This window comes from Chrysochloris asiatica, unplaced genomic scaffold (assembly GCF_000296735.1).
Source record: "Chrysochloris asiatica unplaced genomic scaffold, ChrAsi1.0 scaffold00576, whole genome shotgun sequence".
Lineage (NCBI taxonomy): Eukaryota > Metazoa > Chordata > Mammalia > Afrosoricida > Chrysochloridae > Chrysochloris > Chrysochloris asiatica.
The window spans coordinates 261,699-278,717 of record NW_006409094.1 but is presented as its reverse complement, the minus strand read 5'-3'; the positions used below and the strand labels follow the sequence as shown (position 1 = coordinate 278,717).

Here is a 17,019-nt window from a genome sequence, read left to right as displayed (position 1 = left end):
TTAGTGTTTAATGTATCAAATCTTTTCTTCAGATGATCTCTAAATTCAGGTGGGATATATTTAAGGTCATATTTTGGCTCTCGTGGACTTGTTTTCATTTTCCTAAGCTTCAGCTTTAATATGTGTATGATCAATTGATGGTCTGTTCCACAGTCTGCCTCTGGCCTGATGATATGGAACGTTTCCATCCTGTCTTTCCACAGATGTAGTCAATTTGATTTCTTTGTTTTCCATCTGGTGAGGTCCATGTGTATAGTCTCTTATGCTTTCTAAAGAAGGCATTTGAAATGAACAAATCATTGATTTAGCAGCATTGTATCATGCGATCTCCAGCATCAGTTCTATCACCAAGGCCATATTTTCCAACTACTGATCCTTCCTATTTGCTCCCAACCTTTGCCTTCCAGTCACCAGTAATGATCAATACATCTTGATTGCATGTGTGATCAATTTCAGATGGAAGAAGTTGGTAGAATTCTTCTATTTCATCCTCACTGGATTTAGTAGTTGGTGCATAAAGTTGAATAAGTTCATTGTAGATAATCAGAGGAGCCCTTGTGGTGCAGTGGTTGGAGCTGCCCCTGTAGCTTGACCTCTGTGGTTGCTGTAGGTTTGAATCAGTTCCATAGCTAAGGGCTTTTTGTTTTTTTTTATTAAGTTTTTATTGTGAAATGAGTGAAAGTTTACAGGATGGAGCATCATTTTTACATTCAACAAATCATATACTTTGTTTCATTACAATGGTTATAATCCCCTCCAGGTACCATCTTTTAACAGTATTTGTCTCTATTCATTTTAGCTGTCTTTCATTTTTTAAACACTCAGGCATATATAATAATTTAAACCACCAAAGGGCACATTTTGCAAGTCTGCCTCCTGACCACGAGATCTCAGTTCTTCTCTTTCCGTGAATCTAGAGTCCTCAGCTGCTCCCTCTCTCCATTTCCCCATCTCTGCTTCCATCTCTGGTGTTGCTGCTTCTCTGGATAAGGTCCTGCATTCCACTTGTGCTCTTCTCCTTTGATGGTCTTAGGGTCCTCTGTTTCTGGACTGTAAGATTAACTACTTCCCTGTTTTTATTACAAAAATTCTACCTTTACAATTGTGACTGTCAATTATTCAGGATAACAATTATTCACTATCAGATTATATGAATACTATTCAGTGGGGACTCTTTCTTCCTCCCCACACTCTTAAACTAAACTCCCTCATGAAACCTTGTGAGCCAGTCACTTTGAGCCTTTATCACCCCCTAGTGTTAGGTAGCCAGTGTCTTAGGTTTCCCGTCCCTATCTTTCCTATATACAGAGGGTATAGCACTGATACTTGATGTGAAGACTCCTTGCTTTTCTCTTGGTATTTTGTGCTACCACCTCTGTGAGTATAGGTCAAGTTCATTGAATTGTAGCAATTTACCCTTGTTTCGTTTATCTAAAAAATTTATTTTATTATTTTTTTAAATCTTCTGATTATCAAGTCATCGAGGCTAGGGCAAATGGGTACTGTCTTCAAGCTTGAGTGTTCTTGTGCATCTCCTCTCACTTCATATCAGCTGGATGCTTCACTCTCAGCTCTAGCCCACAGTGGCTAGGTCCTTGTCCATGGGCTCAAGTGTCCCTTGGTCTCACCACATTTTGGACCAACCAGCCCTTCCTCTTCTCTCTCTTCCAGGTCATGGAGAGGCTATGGAACATGGTTGAACTTAGCCCATTTCTTCACTGCTGCCTTTCCCCTTCTTTCACTTACCAGTAGACCAGTTTGGTTTCCAGCAAGCTTACATGCCTGTTCATGTATTTTTCCCTTTGAGTTTCAGAGTTAGAGGGGTGTTTGTTCTGAAGGGACTTAGCTAAGGGTTTATAGTTAATCATTTTAAAGAAGATATTAAAAAATGTTAATTTTTTTTTGTAGCTAGTTTCATTTCACTGAAATGATCTCTAATGATTCATTCTTATTTTACATTCAAACTGCTTTTAAAATGCTTGTTTGACTTTCCATTTCTTCATAAAGGTCTTAATTCTGTTTCAAATTATAGGCTTTAATGTTTCTTGTTTATAAAGTATCTGTTTAGAAATACTGTTTTTAGAAATACAGAATTAATTTGGTGTCTTAAAAGAGCTCTGGTAGTGTAGTGGCTACAAATCGGGCTGCTAATCTCATGGTCAGCAGTTTGAAACTACCAGCTGTTCTGTAGGAGAAAGATGAGGCTTTCTGCTCCTGTAAAGATATACAGCCTCGGAAACCCTGTACAGGGTCGCTAAGAGTTGGAACAGACTCCCTGGCACATAACAACAACAATTTTGTCACATGATGAGATAGAGTGTCTTAGAATTATTATTTAAAGATTTTTGATGTTTTAAAGCCAAAATGCTACTGTACATAGCAACAATAATGTTTAGAAAATTTATGCATGGGCTTTTTTCTCTCTTTTTCAGGATGGCACCATTAAAATTAAAGACCTCACCTTGCCTGAATTGATAGGGATAATGGATACATGTTTTTGCTGTTTGGTAAGCATTAAATAAGACTTGATTAATTGAAAAGCTATAACTTACCTGAATCTTTGGATTTAAAAGTATGCACAATAATGTTGATGAATCTTTGTGATCCTGGCCCTAGTAAGATGGGGACAGGATTATCAGGCCAACCTATGTCATGGGAACAGCATTTCATCTTCCTTTCTAGGGGATTTTAGGTTCTTATTTTCTGAGTGTAGGGATCTTTTTGTTCCTATGAAGATAGTATCATAGCTCATTGTCCATAGTGCTCTTTTGTTCTCCAGATACCCATGGAAACAAGTCTGTCATTAGAAAGTTCCATGAAATAAGCATAGAATTTAAGCAGAAGGAGCTGTAGGTTGATTTTGGAGAGATCCTCTACTCCCTTACCGTTTCAATCTTGGATAAATTGTGGTAACCTGTCACGTTCCACTGTGCAGAAAATTTTTTAGTTATTTATATGTACTGAATAGTTTGTTTCTCTAGACAGTGTTGTTTAATTGTGGAAGATTTTGAATTGTACTGCTTTTTTCCTGGCCTACTCTGGTAGCGTAGTGGTTATGATTCGGGCAGCGAACTGCAAGGTCAGCAGTTTGAAACTATTAGCTGTTCCGCCGGAGAAAGATGAGGCTTTCTGCTCCCGTAAAGATTTACAGCCTCGGAAACCCTGTACCAGGATCACTATGAGTCGGAACTGACTCCACGGCACATAACAAAACAAAACAAAACAAAAAAACCTTCTGACCATTGTTTAAAAAAAACTTGATTGTAAATCCTATTCGTTTCTTTATTCAGTAAATATTTTGAATATTTTAATTCATATGTTAAGCAAATGAAATTAATACAGTTTACAATTGCTTACTCAACAAATATGTATCAAATATTTATTTTTAGGTGTACAAAGGTAAGTCAAACAGTGTTGCTACAAAATCGTTGTTGGGTCCGACTAATAGTGACCCTTGTATAGGATATCCATGGAGGTTCTAGTGAGTTCAAACCGTGGACCTTGTGATTCAACCTGACCTGTGGTCTACTGCTTATCCTACAGCACCATACCAGAACTCCACAAAATCACAGAAACCTTTATTAAAGGAAAATATCAAAATGAGAACATAATTTCTCAACATAGCTTCCATCTAAGTCTATACACTTCTGAATATAATGTTTCCATCTCTGATCCTTTTCCCAAAGAATTGTGAGCTCTTCTGTTTACACCACATCAAAATGGTGGTTTTGGCATCCTTGAGAGACTTAAGTTGTGTTCCTTTGAAATGTTCTTTGAATTTTGGGAACAAAAAGAAGCTTTGAAGTGAGGGGAGACGCACAAGATCATCCAAACTTGCAGATAGTACCCATTTGACTTAGCCTCAATGGCTTGATAATCTGATCTCGACTAGAGGAAGATTGAAAAAAAAAAAGAACAACAACAAAAAAGAACAAAATAATTTTTGATAAAGGAAACAAGTGTAAATTGCTATAATATGATGAACTTGACCTATACTCATGGAGGTAGTAGCTCTAAATACCAATGGAGAGGAAAGAAATCTTCACATCAAGTATCAATGCTGTCCCCTCTGTACACAGGGCAGATAGGGATGGACAGCTTACGACATTGGCTACTTAAATTGAGGGGGCGATAAAGGCTCGAAGTGACTGGCTTACAAGGTTTCAAGGGGGAGTTTAGTTTAAGAGTGTGTGGGGGAAGAAAAGAGTCCCTACTGAATAGTTTGCATCTTGTATATATTGTTGTTAAGTGCCATTGAATCGATTCCAACCCATAATGACCCTACCCTGTATAGGGTTTCCAAGGAGCAGCTGGTGAGCTTGAACCCCACTGACCTTGCTATTCAAATGAGTTTGCAGTCTGACTCATTAGCCCACGGTGCTACACCAGAACTCCTCTTACATAGATGGGTCTTGTTAAAAGAGATGGGGATAAGATTCTTATGATTCAATAGTGAGTAATTGTTATGACTAATTGCGACTGTTAAAATTGTAAAGGTAGAAGTTTTGTAACAAAAATGGGGAATAGTTAATTTTTCAAAGGATCCTAAGATCATCAAGGCAGAAGCGCACAAGCTGAATGTGAGATGTGAGATCTTGTCAAGAGAAGCAGTGAAACCAGAGATGGAGGCAGAGATGAGGACATGGAGAGAGGGAGCAGCTGAGGACTATAGATTCATGGGAAGAGAGGGACTAAGAGATGGCGGCCAGGAGGTAGACTTGCAGAATGTGCCCTTTGGTGGTGTAAATTATTATATATGCCTGAGTGTTTAAGAAGGAAAAAAAAAGAGCTAAGATGAATAGAGAAATACTGTTAACTGATGGGACATGGAGGGGAATATAATCATTGTAATGAAACAAGGTGTATGATTTGTTGACTGTAAAATTGATCTGCCCTGTGAGCTTTCACTCAATCCACAAGAAAAACCTTTTTTTTTTAAAAAAAAAAAAAAAAAGGCTTTGAATGGGCAAGTCTAGAGGGGGTGTGTAAAGGTTTCCCATGGAAATTCTTCTAGGTCAACCCATATTACTCTTGAAGAGTAAGCAGGTAGGTGCACTGTTGTGGTGGATGCACCTGGTACAGCTCTCCTTTTTCTCACTAATGCAATTTTCAGATTTCTTAAAACTTCTTCCTAAGAAGCCCTCCTGGGTCATCCTGTGCCCTTCATGAAAATATATTACGATTACCCATTTGAGGTCTCCCAAACAGTCTCCATATTTTTCTGAGTGACCTCTCTGACTTAAATTCATGTTTGAGGCTTCCCCAACCTCCCTAAAATCGCTCCATCCGTCTAAAGCAGTTTTTTTTTTTTTTTTTTTAACGTGGGACAGCATCCTCATAAACTTGTTTCAAATTAGTGATTTGGGAAGTTTTCCATTTGAGTTCTGTTAAAAATTTGGTATTAGGCGTGACCTCAAAATCATTTTTTTGTGTGGTACAAAAAGTATCTGTTTTTATTTGAAGGCACCCCTAATGACAGTAAGACAGTGTGCTACTGAGAGAAGTAGTCTGCAGCCACGCACTGATCACAAAGACATACTTAAACATGTTTTGTTTTTATTAAACTTGTGTATATGTGAACTGGAGCCCTAATTGTATTTGTGACTTATCCTCATATTGAATGTATGTTTTTTACTTAGGTCTCACATTGATTCACTAGAATAGGTATCTGGCATCATCTAGTCTGATTTACGTAATTCTGGTCTTTATGCCTCCAAAGCTGTCACACTGTTTGTTTCCTTTTTAAAGCTTTTATTCTGAATTGAGTGATGTACGTGTATATGGGACGACAACGGTTTTGCACTCACTCATCCTATCGTATTCATTGCAATGATTACAATCCCCCCCCCATGGATTATCATTTAACAGTATTTACTTCTATTCCCTCTGTGGGTTTTTTTTTTATGTACACAAAAACACTCAGGAATATATAATCATTTAAACAACCAAAGGGTACATTTTGCAAGCTAGCCTACTGGCCACCAGCACACAGCCTTTTTCTTTCCATGAGTCTAGAGTCCTCAGCAGCTCTATCTCTCCATGTATCCATCTCTGGTGTTGCTGCCTCTCTGGTTAGGATTCCACGTTCAGCTCATGCTCTTCTCTCTTGATGGTCCTAGGGTCACCTTTATGTTACAAAACTTGCACCTTTACAGTTGTGACAATCACAATTAGCCATGATAACAGTTACTATTGAATCAAAAGAGCCCTATCCCTTTCTCCTTTTACCAGCCCCATCTGGACCAGATGAAAACTATTCAGTGTGGATTCTACCTGCACACTATGAAACTAAACTCCCTCTTGAAAACTTGTAAACCAGTCACTTTGCACCTTTATAGCCCCCCCCATTTTAGGTAGCCAATGTCTAAGTTCCCCTTCCTTATCGATCCTGTGTACTGAGGGGACAGGCTTGATCCTTGAGGTAAAGATTCCCTCCCTCTCGGTAGGTATTTTGAGCTACTACATCCATAATTATAGGTCAAATTCATCAAATTGTAGCAAGTTAACACCTGCTTCCTTTATCATATTACTTTACTTTCCTCTAGTTGAGCTCTGGTTATCAAGCCATTGAAGCTTGGTCAGTGTCACACACTTTCAAGGATATATTTATTACCGTTGACCATTTTATAGTGCTGGTGGGTCAAGACAATTCCAACTTACAGTGACCCTCTAGGATGGTAGAACTGGCCCATAGGATTTCCAAGGTTGTTACTTGACCAGGAAAGATACGTGATAAGCAGATGATACAACTTTACTTATTGAAAGTCAAAAGATTTAAAACACTTAACTGGTGAAGATCAAAGACTTCAGTGTGGATTAAATCTCAACATAAAGCAAAAATTCTTGTAACTGGACTAGTAAGCAACATCATGATAAATGGATGCGGACATTATCAAGGATTTTACAGTCAGTACCTGTGATGGTTAAAGTGGTGTGTCAACATGGAAGGGCCATGATTCTTAGCATTTCAGCAGTTATGATGTAGTCAACCCCCATGGTGAGATCTGATTTAATGAACTCACTTCCATGAGATCTGCTTTAAGCAGCCAATTAAAAAGGAGTTTACTTGGGCCTTGGCTTGTTTTCAATATGTATGGAAACCTCTCCTGCTTTTGGTTGGATCTGGATCCCACATCTGGCTCATCATCTGACCTCCAGTTCTTTTGACCTTGACCAGACATATTGTCTGCCTATCCTGGGAGTTCTCTGGTAGCGTAATGGTTACGAATCAGGCTGCAAACCTTAAGGCCAGCAGTTCGAAACTACCAGCCGCTTCGCGGGAGAAAGATGAGGCGTTCTGCTCCCGTAAAGATTTACAGCCTCGGAAACCCTGTACAGGGTCGCTATGGGTCGCGACTCGATGGCACTTAACAACAACAACAACATCCTGGGAGTTACTAGTCTCTGCAGCCTGCCATCTTACTTGCTAACCTTGAATTAATTTGCCTTTGCTGTCAGTGCCAGCTGTCTGACCTGCCAATCTTGTGTTTATTATCCCCTGCAGCTACTTAAGACAGGAGACTATCTGACCCATGAACTTGGAACTTCATAGTCTCTGTAGCTCATGAGTCAGTTCCTTGAGATAAATTTTTCTAGTGGTTCTGTAGCACTCACTGTAGGATAAGCATTAGACAGCTAACCTCAAGGTCAGTAGTCCAAATCTACCAGCTGCTCTGAGAAAGAAAGATGAGACTTTCTGCTCCCATAAAGGTGTACAGCCTCAGAAACACTATATAGGGTTGCCGTGAGTCCTCGTGTGGCGCTGTGGGCTAATGTGTCAGATTGCAAAGTCATTTGAACTGCAAGGTTGGTGGTTCACGCTTACCAGCTACTCCCTGGAAACCCTATACAGGGTCGCTATGGGTCGGAATCGACTGGACAGCACTTAACACCAACAATGAGTCAGAATTGATAGGATGGCAGTGAAGTTTTTGGTAATTTTTTAGGTACTGTAGGATAAGTGCTGGACTGCTAGCAACAAGTTCAATGGTTTGAGCCCACCAGCTTCTAAGGAGGAAGATGGAGTTTTCTGTTCTGTAAATATGTACAGGATTGGAAATCCAACACAGGGTTGCTAAGAGGCAGAACCCTATCTACAGCATTGTTGCAATAATTACAACCCCCTCCATGCATTATCATTTAATAGTATTTGCTTCATTTTCCTGTGTGGGTTGTTTTCTGGTTTTTTTTTTTTTTTTTTTTTTTTTTGGGGGTTTTTTTTTTTTTTTTTTTTTTTTTTTTTTTTTTTTTTGTGTGTGTGTGTGTGTGTATGTACACAAAAACACGCAGTAATATATAATCATTTAAACAACCAAAGGGCATATTCTGCAAGCCAGCCTCCTGGCTGCCAGCACACAGCCTTTCTCTTTCCATGAGTCTAGAGTCCTCAGCTGCACTGTCTCTCCATATCATCATTTCTGCCTCCTTCTCTGATATTGCTACTTCTCTTGTTATGGTCCATGTTCTGCTCATGTTTTTCTCTCTTGATGGTCCTGGGGTCCCCTGTTCCTGGAATGTGAGATTAACCACTTCCCCCCTTTCATTACAGAACGTCTTCCTTTACAGTTGTGACTGCCGCTATTAGTTATGTTAACAATTACTATTGAATCAAACGAATCCTGTCTCCATCTCCTTTCACCAAACCCATCTAGACAAGATGAAAACTATTCGTTGGGGATTCTACCTTCCCTGCACACTCTAAAACTAAACTCCCTCTTGAAAACTTGTAAGCCAGCCACTTTGTGCTTTTATAGTTTCCCCCCACCCCCCATTTTAGGTAGCCAGTGTCTAATTTGTCTGTCCCTATCAACCTTGTGTATAGAGGGGATAGGTTTGATTTGAAGACTCCTTCCCTCTCAGTTGGTATTTTGACTACACATCCATAAGTATAGGTCAAGTTCATCAAATTGTAGCAGTTTACACTTGCTAACCTTAATCAAATTTCTTGATCTTCCTCTAATTGAGTTCTGGTCATCAAGCCATCGTTGCTAGGTCAAATGGGTACTGTCTGCAAGTTTGGGTGTTCTTGTGCATCTCTTCCCAGTTCATATCAGCTGGGTGCTTCACTCTCAGCTGTAGCACTTCCTTGGCTAGGTCATTGGTCCGTGAGCTCCGGAATTCCCATTATCTTTTCATTTAGTGTTTTTCGAGGAATGTTTTGAAGTTCCTTGTATATGGGTGTCACTGGTTCTAGAGAGTCTAACCTAAGACAATACCCAGGAAGTAACAGTCACGACATTAGGTTTTCTATTAGACTGGGTTCATCTGCTGCAGATGACTTATTGAAAGTGTTAAAAAGCAAAGATGACACTTTGAGGACTGTGGTGCACCTGGCTCAAACCTTAGTTTTGGCAATTTTCAATTGCTATGTCATGTACATGTAAAAATTGGAATGAATAAGGAAGACTAAAGAAAAATTGATATCTTTGAATTGTGACAAAATCTATCATGGACTGCCAGAAGAATGAACAAAGTTGTAATGGAAGAAATGTAGCCAGAATGTCCCTTAGAAGAGAGGTTGACCAAACTTGTTTGTACTTTGGACATATTATCAGGAGGAACCGGTCCCTGGAGCAGGACCTCTTGCTTGGTAAACTAGAGGATCACCATAAAGAGGAAGACCTTCAACGATTGGCACAGTGTTTGCAACAATGTGCTCATGCATAGCAACAATCATGTGGACGTGTTTCATTGTGATATTTGCATGAGTCAGAACTGACTTGATGGCATCTAACAGAAGTAACAATCTTTGTGAAAGCAAATGGTCATATCTTTCTCTGGCGGATCAGCTGCTGCGTTCAAACCAACAACCTTTCGGGTTCCCTCCTTTCTAGTGGAAGAGGGAGGAAAAACAGGTTGGCTTGTTGGGGACAGGTCGATAAGATAACAGTTCTGAAAACATTTGAATGCGTTTATATTTATGCTATGGGACCAGAGTGCAGAGGGATTAACTGTCTGTGTGTGTGTAAGAAAGGTTGTGGAATGGAAGTAATGCTGGCATGAGGCGCTGAAGAAGGGTAGACATGTACCAAAGATCTGACAGGATGGCAGGTAAAGGGAGTATATGGCACAGGCCTGAAAATGTAGTGTTAAATTTGGGAAACATGAGCAGCTATTTCTGGGTGAAGTCTGGGAGAAATGTGTCAGTCATGGAGAAGGCTCGTGGGGGCACTTAGAGCAAGGAAAAGGGGAGAATTTTTGCCAAGGTTGAGGAAACATTTTATTTCTGTAATATTCTGGGACCATACAGACAGATGGCTTTTAGTCTGGAAACTTGTGCACAATGGTAGTACCATCTTTGTTATAGAATTCTTGGTCTGTAGTGTAAGTGTAACTGTATAAACTTGGACAAATTATTTTAACTTTCTGATTCTATTTCTGTATATGCAAAAGGAGAAACATATCCTTCTCAAGGTATGTGAAAAGAATGGGTTAAACTATATGTAAACACCTAGTATAGCACTTGAAGATATTGTAATGGGTACCCAGTTTTGGCTATTGTTGCTATTCCTAGCTCTTAGCACATGGTGTGGCGCTGTAGGATAAGCAGGACTGCTAACCATAAGATTGGTGGTTTAAAGCCACCATCCGTTCCTTGGAAACCCCTATACAGGGTCACCATGAGTTGGAACTGACTTATAGCACTTAGCAACAACAGCAGCAGCAGCAACAGCAGCACATGTTACCTAACATATCTGGTACCACTCAATAAAATAGAATTGAATGATTATCTTTGTGATTTAGAAATATCCTTTTGGTTGGACATATTGAATAGGTGAGTCTGATGTGGCTTTGTGGGCTAGAGTACTGGCAAAGTTGATTTGAACCTCAGGTCAGTGGTTCAAACTCACCAGCTGCTCTTTGGAAACCTCATACAGGGTTGTTATGTGTCAGAACTGACTTGATGGCACTTAACAACAACAGATGAGATATGGTGCTCTTCACTGGGTAAGAGGTGGTGGGGATGAAGAACTAATTGTAAATTTTATAGAATCTAGACTTTCCTAGAACCATTGAAGCTGGATGAGGAAACCCTGAAACTATTGTCCTAAGATAATCTTTAAATTTTAAACCACAAATATCCCCTGAAGTCTTCTTAAAATCAAATAACAGCTTAACTAGTAAAGAATGTCTACCTTGAACATTGTGCTTTTAAGATTTATCTGTATTGGATCAAATTGTTAACTGCAACTTTAGCTCTGTTAGCTCTAATAGCCCCTAGTCTATAGATCTTGATTGACTACACATGGAATTGACTGCGTTGGGATGCTTCATAAGCAGGCACTCTTGATTTGATTAGTGCCCAAATGCTTTGCAAACTTTATTATATCTGAGAATGCTCCCACTGATAGCTAACCGTATTTATTGTATTGTATATATAGATTCTTGAAAAATGTTAGTCAGTGAAAACATTTCTAAGTCTTGTATTTTCTGACTTCCCTTAAGCGTCATTTAAGTCTTGTGATTAAATGGATGTTTCTTTTGGTCTGTGGCACTCTTGGCCTTTACTGGTTCAGTTTAGACTTTACAAACTATATATTATCCTTAAACATGTATACTCTCTCATTGCTTTCTAGATCACTTGGTTAGAGGGCCATTCCTTGGCACAGACAGTATTTACGTGCCTTTATATTCATAATCCAGACTGCATAGAAGATCCTGCCATGAAAGCTTTTGCTCTTGGAATCTTGAAAATCTGTGACATTGCAAGGGAAAAAGTAAATAAAGCTGCTGTTTTTGAAGAGGTAAGATTTTCTAATTGAAGAACTCCTGAAGCTTGTTGGCCACCTTATTCACTGTGATGTATTTAAGCAATTTTATGGTACATGTATAGTTCAAAACAGTTTTTTTTTAAAGTGATACTATTCTCTTTACAGATATATTGGCTAAAGTTAATCAATTGTGTCCAAGAAAATGGTTTATTTCATCTTAGTATGTTTTGTTGTACCATTTATTGAGTATTTGTTATGTTCTGGATATTGTGGAGACTCACCAAGAAAATAAAAGAGACAGCCCTTGTCCTCAAGCCACTTAGAAATGATAACACAGGAGACTCTTATAAACTGTATCACAGAAATGTTTTACTGCCATTCTTTGGATAAGAGGGCACTAAGGAAAACAAACATGGAGAATATTTCGAGTGTTTTCCTCCAGGTTGTACTTACGTGCCTGACTCCAAGGAAGTGTTATATAGTTTTAGAAAAAAAGTGTTTTGCTGTGTCACAAGAGATAAGGCTTCAAATCTGATCATTGTAAGGGTAAATGTGATGGTTTTCAAAATTATTGATGAGAAATTTTAAAACCCACAGCCCCCTTGGAGTAGGTACCTCTAAACCCTGTTTCTCACTGCTTTTATATCTTAAAAGAGATTGACTTAAGATGCAGTCTGTTCCTGTAGTTTACATTTGGTCTCATAACAAGGAAGAGAGAATTTACAAAACATAGGATAATTAGATCAGATCAGAGCTGGTCATATCATGGGATGATTACATCTTATTAGATCTCATCATGAAGGTGATAACTACATATTAACTGCTAAACCACTGAGTATACTGACCCACGAAACCTTAACTCTCACATTAGTTATTGGCAAAGATTAGTCATTGCTTATAATACACGGCATTATTAATATGGGTGAGAAAACAGGCACTCAGATTTTGTGCATGATATGAATAATCATTATTTCCCTTCCTTGAATCTTTTCAAAATGTTTATTTAGAAATAATTGCAAAGTTACAGAGATGTTTCAGTAATAGCATAAAGAACACTATATATCCCTCTCCTAGGTGTTTTTGGCTTTTTCCCTTATATGTACATATATGTATCTTTTTCTGAACCACTAAGTTGCTCTCACTGTGTGTGTCCTAAGCATAAGGCTGCTCTCCTACACAGGTATAGTACCATTGTCAAATGTATTCCAGTCCACTTTCTAAATGTGGATAAGTCAGCAAGTGTTGTTGCTCAGTTCCAGTTCATGCATGCATGGGTTAATTCCAAACAAAACATGTCTCTGTGATCAGTGGATGGCTGCAGACAAGTAGTCTCAGTATTGCACTTTTTTGTTTCTTCGTTGTTGTTAAGTGCCATAGAGTTCGTTCGGACCCATAGCGACCCTGTATAGGGTTTCTGAAGAGCAACTGATGAATTTAAACCACTGACCTTGTGGTTCAAACCAGTCTTGAGGTTGAGTGCTTGTCCTATGTTGCCCCACCAGATCCCTTAAGGTCTCTCTCTTTAAAAAAGAGGCTCAATCAAAACAGAGGCTTCTGAGGGGATCTACTGGACCAGTTAAATTCAAGGCAGAGAGGTAAGCTCAGAAAGTTATGGTAACTGTTTGTATAGATTTTCCCAAAGGACACAGAGCAGTCATGGGGTTTTATTAGGAAGTTTTCAGAAAATTGTAAGCTGCATTAGTGAGAAAAAGGCCAGTAAAGTTTCTCTGAGGCATTTCTTTTTCCATCTAAACAGTGTGCAACCACATTTTTTTTTCAAGGGTAGCAAGGGCTTTCCTACCAGAATTTTGTTGAGAAGCTCACCCTGTCCACCCTGCCACCCCCGATCTATCAAACTTTCTTAGAAAAATTTCATCCTATAGTACAGGGTCTGGTCTAAGATCATGTCCTGCATTTATTCATATACGTTTGTAGTATCTTTTCATCTGAAGTTCTGGTGTCGTGCTGTAGGATAAGCACTGGACTGTAAGGTTGGTTCAGACCGCAAGGTTGGTGGTTCAAACTTACTAGCTGCTCCTCAGAAACCCTATATGGGGTCTCTATAAGTTGGAATGGACTTGAAAGCCCTTAATCAACAAGTCAGCCACCTGTCAGTTTGTCTCTCAGATTGTTGTACTGTGATGGCTTCTGTGGCTGTGATGCTGGGAACTGTGCCGTCAGTGTTTAAAATATCATCAGGGTCACCCATGGTGAACAGGTTTTAGTGGAATTTCCAGACTGACAGACTAGGAATAAGGACAGAACGGCCACTTCTGAATGTTGTGTAGTTACTGAAAACCTTATGAGTGGAGTTGGAACATTGTTAGGTATAGTGCTAGAAGCTGAACCCCTCAGGTTGGAAGACACTCAGAATACCACTGGAGAAGAGTTACCTCCTCAATGTAGAGTTGGCCATTATGGCGCGAATGAAACAAAGTTCTCAGAACCTTCATTTGCTCATGGGGCACAGCTCAAAATTAGAAGAAACAGCTGCAAACAGTTAGTAATTGGAACGTGCAATGTATGAGGTAGGAATCTAGGAAAACTGGAAGTCATCAAAAATGAAACGGCACTATAGAAAGTTTATGTCTGTCTTCAGCCTATAACTGATTGGAATACCTAAAATGGGGCTAGAACTTACCCAGTGAAAGAGGCTTCCTATGGAGCCTTTGCATTGCATAAGACCTTAGGTGGAATCCTGATCCCCATCCAGAATCTTCTGAGATGGGAAATTTCCACTTGAAAAGGACAAGCATACCAGCATGGAGCGGTTAGAAGAACAGAAGATACTTCTTGAAAGAAAGACTAGCAGGAAAAATCAGAAAAAATAATGGCAGTCTGATTGACTACTACAAGAACAAACAAGTTGTTCACTAGGGAGCCATCAAGGTAAGTGGTTAGGTCCTCTCAGGGCAAACCCCCTTCCAAGACTGAAACTCAAAGGAAATATACAAGCAGGCATGTAATTTTGCTGGTGACCGCATTAGTCTGCTGATAAGGGGAAGTAGGAAAAACAGCAATGAAGCTGGTTGCTAAGTCTGACCACGTTCAATAGACTCTGTCAACCTGGATTGAGACCTGGTTGCCCAGCAGTATAGTGAGACCTGGGGACTCCTGAACCCATGGACATGGACATAGCCACAGAGGACTAGAGCGGAGAATGAAGCATCTAGTTGGTATGAAGTGATGGGAGATGCACAAGAATGCCCATATTTTCAGATAATACCCATTTGACCTAGCTTCAATGGCTGGATGATGAGAACTCAACTAGAGGACGAAAGAAGAGGAATAAAAGTTGTAAACTGCTATAAGTTGATGAACTTGACCTATACTTATGGTTGTAGTAGCTTAAAAGAGGGAACAAATCTTTACAGCAAGGACTATTCTCGCTCCCTCTGTATACAGTGTTGACAGGGATAGGTAACTTAGACATTGGCTACCCAAAATGGGGGTAGAGGGGCTACAAAGACAAGAAGTGACTGGCTTACAGGCTTTCAGGAGGGAGCCTAGTTTCAGGGGGTACGGGGAAAGATAAAATCTCCACTGAGTGGTTTCCAGCCTGTCTGGATGGGGCTGGTGAAAGGAGATGGAGATAAGACTCTTGTGGTTCAATTGTGAATAATTGCAATCATGACTGATTGTGAATGTTGCAAGTGTATAGGTAGATGTTTTATAACAAAAGGAGAGGGGTGGTTGATCTTGCAGTGCAGTGCAGTAGTGGAAGACCCTGGGACCAGTAAGGGAAGAAGAGCAGAGTGTGGGACCCTATCCAGAAAAGCAGTGATGCCAGAAATGGAAGCAGAGACAATGACGTGGAGAGACGGAGCAGCTGGGGACTCTAGACTCAAGGAGGGAGAGGGGCTGTGTGTTGACAGCTGGGGGGGCAGGCTTGCGGGGTGTACCCTTTGCTTGTTTGAATGGTTATATATTCCTGAGTGCTTTTGTGTACATCAAAAAAAAAAAAACAAAAAAAAACCCAACAACAAACAACCAGAGAGGAATGGAAGCAAATGCTGTAGAATGGAAGGGATTGTAATCATTGCAGTGAAACGAAATATAGGATGAGTATAAAGCTGATGTTTTCCCATGTAAACTATCACTCAATTCACAATAAAAACTTAAAAAAAAAGAAAGAAAATTTCAAAGGGTAGCCTGAGAAGACAAAAGTCAAGTATTATAATGAAGTGTACAAAGACCTCTGGGGGGTACTGGGGGAACAGAACACAAAGACTGATATCCTGGACATTAGTGAGCTGAGCTGATATGCCTCTGGTATTAGCCATTTTAAATCAGATAATCATGTTGTTTACTATGTTGGGAATGACAAACTGAGAGGACTAGTGTTGCATTCATCCTCAAAAAGAGCATTTCAGAATCTACTATGAATTATAGTACTGTGATAGGATAATATCCACACACCTACAAAAAAGATAAGTTAATTGCCATTATTATTCAAATGTACTCACCAACCACTAAAGCTAGTGATGGTGAAATTAAAAAACTCTACCAAATTCTTCAAGGAGCTCTGGTAGCATAGTGGTTAGGAATCGGCTGCTAATCTCACAGTCAGCAGGTTGAAACTACCAGCTGTTCCACGGGAGAAAGATGAGGCTTTCTGCTCCCGTAAAGATGTACAGCCTCAGAAACCCTGTACAGGGTCGTTATGAGTTGGAACTGACTCCACGGCACATAACAACAACCACCATATTCTTCAGTCTGAAATTGGTCAAATATGTAATCAAGATGCCTTGGTAATTACTGATGATTGAAATGGTAAAGTTGTAAATGAATAAGAAGGATCAGTAGTTGGAAAATATGGCTTTGGTGATAGAAATGATGCTGGAGATCATATTGATAGAATTTTGCAAGACCAACGACTTCTTTATTGCGAATACCTTTTTTCAACAACAGCAGTGATTCACCAGATGGGATATACAGGAATCAAATTGACTACATCTGTGGGAAGACAGGATGGAGAAATTCAGTATCAGTCAAAGCCAGGGGCCAACTGTGGAATAGGCCATTACTTATAAGCAAGTTCAGGCTGAAGGTGAAGAAAATTAAAACAAGTCTATGAGAACCAAAATAAGAATTTGAGTGCATCCCACCTGAATTTAGAGACCTTATCAAAAACCGTTTAATGCTTTAGATGTTAATGACCTAAGACCAGAAGAGTTGTCAGAGGACATCAAGAATATCATACATGTATAAAGCAAATCGGAAATGACTCAAAGGCACCTCCATCTGTATCCATTTCAGAACAGAATTCTATTCTTTTTGCTTTTGTCCTAAGTCCTATTTATCTTTA

The 17,019-nt window shown here is 39.5% G+C and overlaps 1 protein-coding gene across 2 annotated transcripts in view; it reads left to right on the top strand.

Moving 5' to 3' along the window:
• Positions 1 to 17,019, top strand: part of NAA35 (N(alpha)-acetyltransferase 35, NatC auxiliary subunit) — a 123,350-nt gene that overhangs the window by 46,509 nt on the left and 59,822 nt on the right. For both annotated transcript variants that reach the window (XM_006877729.1, XM_006877730.1), the window contains exons 5-6: positions 2,433 to 2,507; positions 11,577 to 11,744. In XM_006877729.1, the coding sequence (XP_006877791.1) occupies positions 2,433 to 2,507; positions 11,577 to 11,744 (243 nt within the window). The remainder of the gene's footprint in view (positions 1 to 2,432; positions 2,508 to 11,576; positions 11,745 to 17,019) is intronic.